Source organism: Pundamilia nyererei, unplaced genomic scaffold (genome assembly GCF_000239375.1).
Source record: "Pundamilia nyererei isolate P.nyererei 1_Seehausen unplaced genomic scaffold, PunNye1.0 scaffold01134, whole genome shotgun sequence".
In the NCBI taxonomy this organism is placed as follows: Eukaryota; Metazoa; Chordata; class Actinopteri; order Cichliformes; family Cichlidae; genus Pundamilia; species Pundamilia nyererei.
In genome coordinates this window covers 14,558-17,687 of record NW_005188535.1, presented here as the reverse complement: position 1 = coordinate 17,687, position 3,130 = coordinate 14,558, and the positions used below count along the sequence as shown (strand labels likewise).

Genomic DNA, 3,130 nt, shown 5'->3' with positions numbered 1-3,130 from the left:
CATGTGGGAAATAGTTCCAACTACATCTTGTCAACAAATGCAAAGCTGCATCAGATCCACCAAAATATCAGTAGCTCACAGATATGCTGAACGCTTTAACAACATCACCAGTAATGCACTAATGCTTCATTTAGGTTCATTAATATAAACACGCACAGGTGACTCTTTTTTGCATGGTGGCAGCTAATTGGTCAGTGCTGCTCCATACTCCTCCATAATCAATACCCCTTAGCAGAAAAGGGATGCATGTAGATCACACTTCAGATTTTACAGTACATTTTAAGGCTTGCAATTCCACTCTGTAGACTGTTTTGAACCAAGGTTTTCAGTATTTAAAATCAATAAATCTCACAAAAAGATAAACAAAAAGACAAACATCACTCTCATACAGATCTATAGACTGGTGACAGAAATTACACTAATGCACCTGAAGTATGTTTGTAGTGTGTTACCTTTGGCTTTGCTGTCTCCATCTGCTTTCTGTGAATCTGTCGTGTTGGGAGGGGCGGGCTTTGCAGCAAGGGGTATTGATGGGATTGGCTAAAATGAAGCAAACCATACAGATGGGAATGATTTATCAGACATGAGTGGACAGTGTTTGGAGGCGCGTTGTCTGTTGAACAGTGTGTCTGAACTGAAATGAGTGGAATAATCCAAACAGCTTTCTTTCTTTTTTTTTCTTTTTTTTTTTTAAAGGACATCAGATGGACTGTGTTGCTAATTATGAGATTAATAGTTACGGATCATAGGACGCAGCAGGAAAGAAGAATGACAAGTGCTTCAGTCACAGGCAAGAAAAACAGAGCATGAGGATAAAGAATCCTGAGAAATGTTTGAAAGCCAGCAACAATGAGGTGCTAAAAGGAATAGGTATGAATCAGTTTTTAAGGTTTTGGGGGTTTATTTGAGTGGGGTCGGGGGGGGGGTCCCTAAAAGGTGCAATAAGTCAAAGTCAGACAGTAGTGTTTGAGGGATGATGAAGGTCACATGAAGATACCTGAAGCTGTGAAGAAGACTGTGGGAGAACATGTGAAATGTGGTGGTATGTAAGGAGTGGAGGAGAGTGGGGGAAGCTGAGCTAGTGATAAAGACAGAGTGTGAAAGCTGTTGTGAAGAAGAGAGAGAGAGAGGCAAAGTTTCAGAAAAACAATAAACGCTATACTAATTATTCACTGAGCTTATGCATCGAGTTGTTTATCAGGAGCAGGCTGGGATTTACTCTTTCCATATTTGAGAAAATTATACTTGACAGGTGAAGGTGAAAGTTCCGGCTTGGACTTACTGTGATGATAGCAACAAGTGTGTTCATTAAAATAAACATTAATGTAGGTATGGTCCTTCAGTGTCCACAGTAATATATACGCCTCATGAGTGTCAGACTGAACAGAAGAGCTGACAAGCTAACAAAAAAATAATCATTACAGATATGACTTGAATCACACATGGGGTGTCAACCAACAGAAACATACAGCACACTAAGATCATGTAATAATACTGTCCTAATATAATCCTATCATGGCCTGATGTTGTCAAGATATGACACAATATTTTCGCAATGTGATACTTTTAGGATAGAATATTGTGACAACATGATACTATCACAATAAGACATGATACTATTACAGTACAATACTGTCACAATATCAAGATGTGATATTATCGCAGTAATATAAGGATTTGATGTTGTTACGATATGGTTACCAGAACGAAGTCAAATAACATAAGGATACAAAACTAAACCACTTAGATACAATCCTGTCATGTCACAATAATATTATGACACACTGCCCTCAGTAATGCATGGTATTAATCAAACACTCATTCTGTGATGCTTGATACAAGGAAATCCACAATATCATGATTTCTATAACTGCAGGAAAAACGGGGGGGGGAGAGCGAGAGAAACGTGTGGCAGCTCGATTTATGGCAAGGAGCTTTTGCCTGATGTCTGCCATTACTGTGGTGTAAATCGCACTTACATTTTCGTTCTTCTCCTCTTTGTCAGGGGTTTGCACTGAGTGCCGTTTTTTGTAAGAAGCATCTTTGAAAATATCTCCGAAGCCGACTCCTTTGATCTTCTTGGGCTGGGCAATGCCTCCGTTCCCCGGAGTGGGCAATGGTGAGGTGGGTGTGCCAATGCTTTCCGCTCCATTTCCATCTGATTGAGACAGAGTTTGAGTTAACAGGGGTTCATTTTACTATTACTGTAGTACTTTATAAGACACCAGAAGAGTCTGTTTTCAGCCGCCAGTCAGTGCTGCAACTGTGATTTACTTCTTAAACAGGGTATTCCATCTCAAATCATAGTGGGGCTTCTGCTTGACCATCACAATAATAATACTTTTAAAGTGAAATTCTTAGTTACAAAGTCAAGGAAATGCTGTTTTCATTCAACTTTCATAGTGAATTAAGCACCTATGACAAGCGGTACCATAAAAACAAAAATATCCATCAATGGTCTAATCCAAAGCCAGGGAAGATTAAAATCAGTCTCAGCTGAGCATGATTCATTTAGGAAGTGTTCAGATTAAAACTGGTCCTGACCTCTTCTCTGTTCTCTGGTCACAAATCTAACAATTGCATGCAGTGTAGATCAGTCATAGCTAGCTGGATAGTCATTTGTTCGGCTTCATTGCTAACGTTATCACTAGCAAAGTCATATCCCGGTAGAAATGCTAGTTTATCAGCTTGCCAAATTACTTCAGCAGCTAACATGATCCATATGTTACTAAATTCTGTACAATATGAAATGGTGTTGATAGTTGAGCTAAGCAGCTCTGTCAGTAATGCAAAGATTTACCTTTCACAGTGACAATCAACATAAAAGGTAGTCACCCAGCTAGCTGTGGTTTAGCTACACAACATATCTGGCTTTTATAGTTTCATAAAAAACGTGTTGACTCTGCTCTCATTGTCCTACAGCACACACACACACACACACACACACACACTCTGACTGATAGAACTTTCCTCCAATACGCTCTCATATGAAATACTTGTTTACTACTGACTGCCATCTAGGGATGGGTACCGGTGTCCGGTGCCATCATGGCACCGGTTCTGACATAAACGGTAGTAACCAGACCGAAAAGCAGCGCACATTTCGGTGCTTTATTTCGGTGCTTTTTTT

At 39.7% G+C, this 3,130-nt stretch overlaps 1 protein-coding gene across 1 annotated transcript in view; it reads right to left on the bottom strand.

The window, feature by feature from the left end:
• Positions 1-552: 552 nt before the first annotated feature.
• Positions 553-3,130, bottom strand: part of LOC102202867 (CD2-associated protein-like) — a gene marked incomplete at its 5' end in the record, with an annotated part of 8,794 nt that continues 6,216 nt past the window's right edge. Inside the window, 2 exons of the mRNA XM_005755280.1 lie at positions 553-1,104; positions 1,980-2,158. Coding sequence (XP_005755337.1) covers positions 901-1,104; positions 1,980-2,158 — 383 coding nt within the window. The remainder of the gene's footprint in view (positions 1,105-1,979; positions 2,159-3,130) is intronic.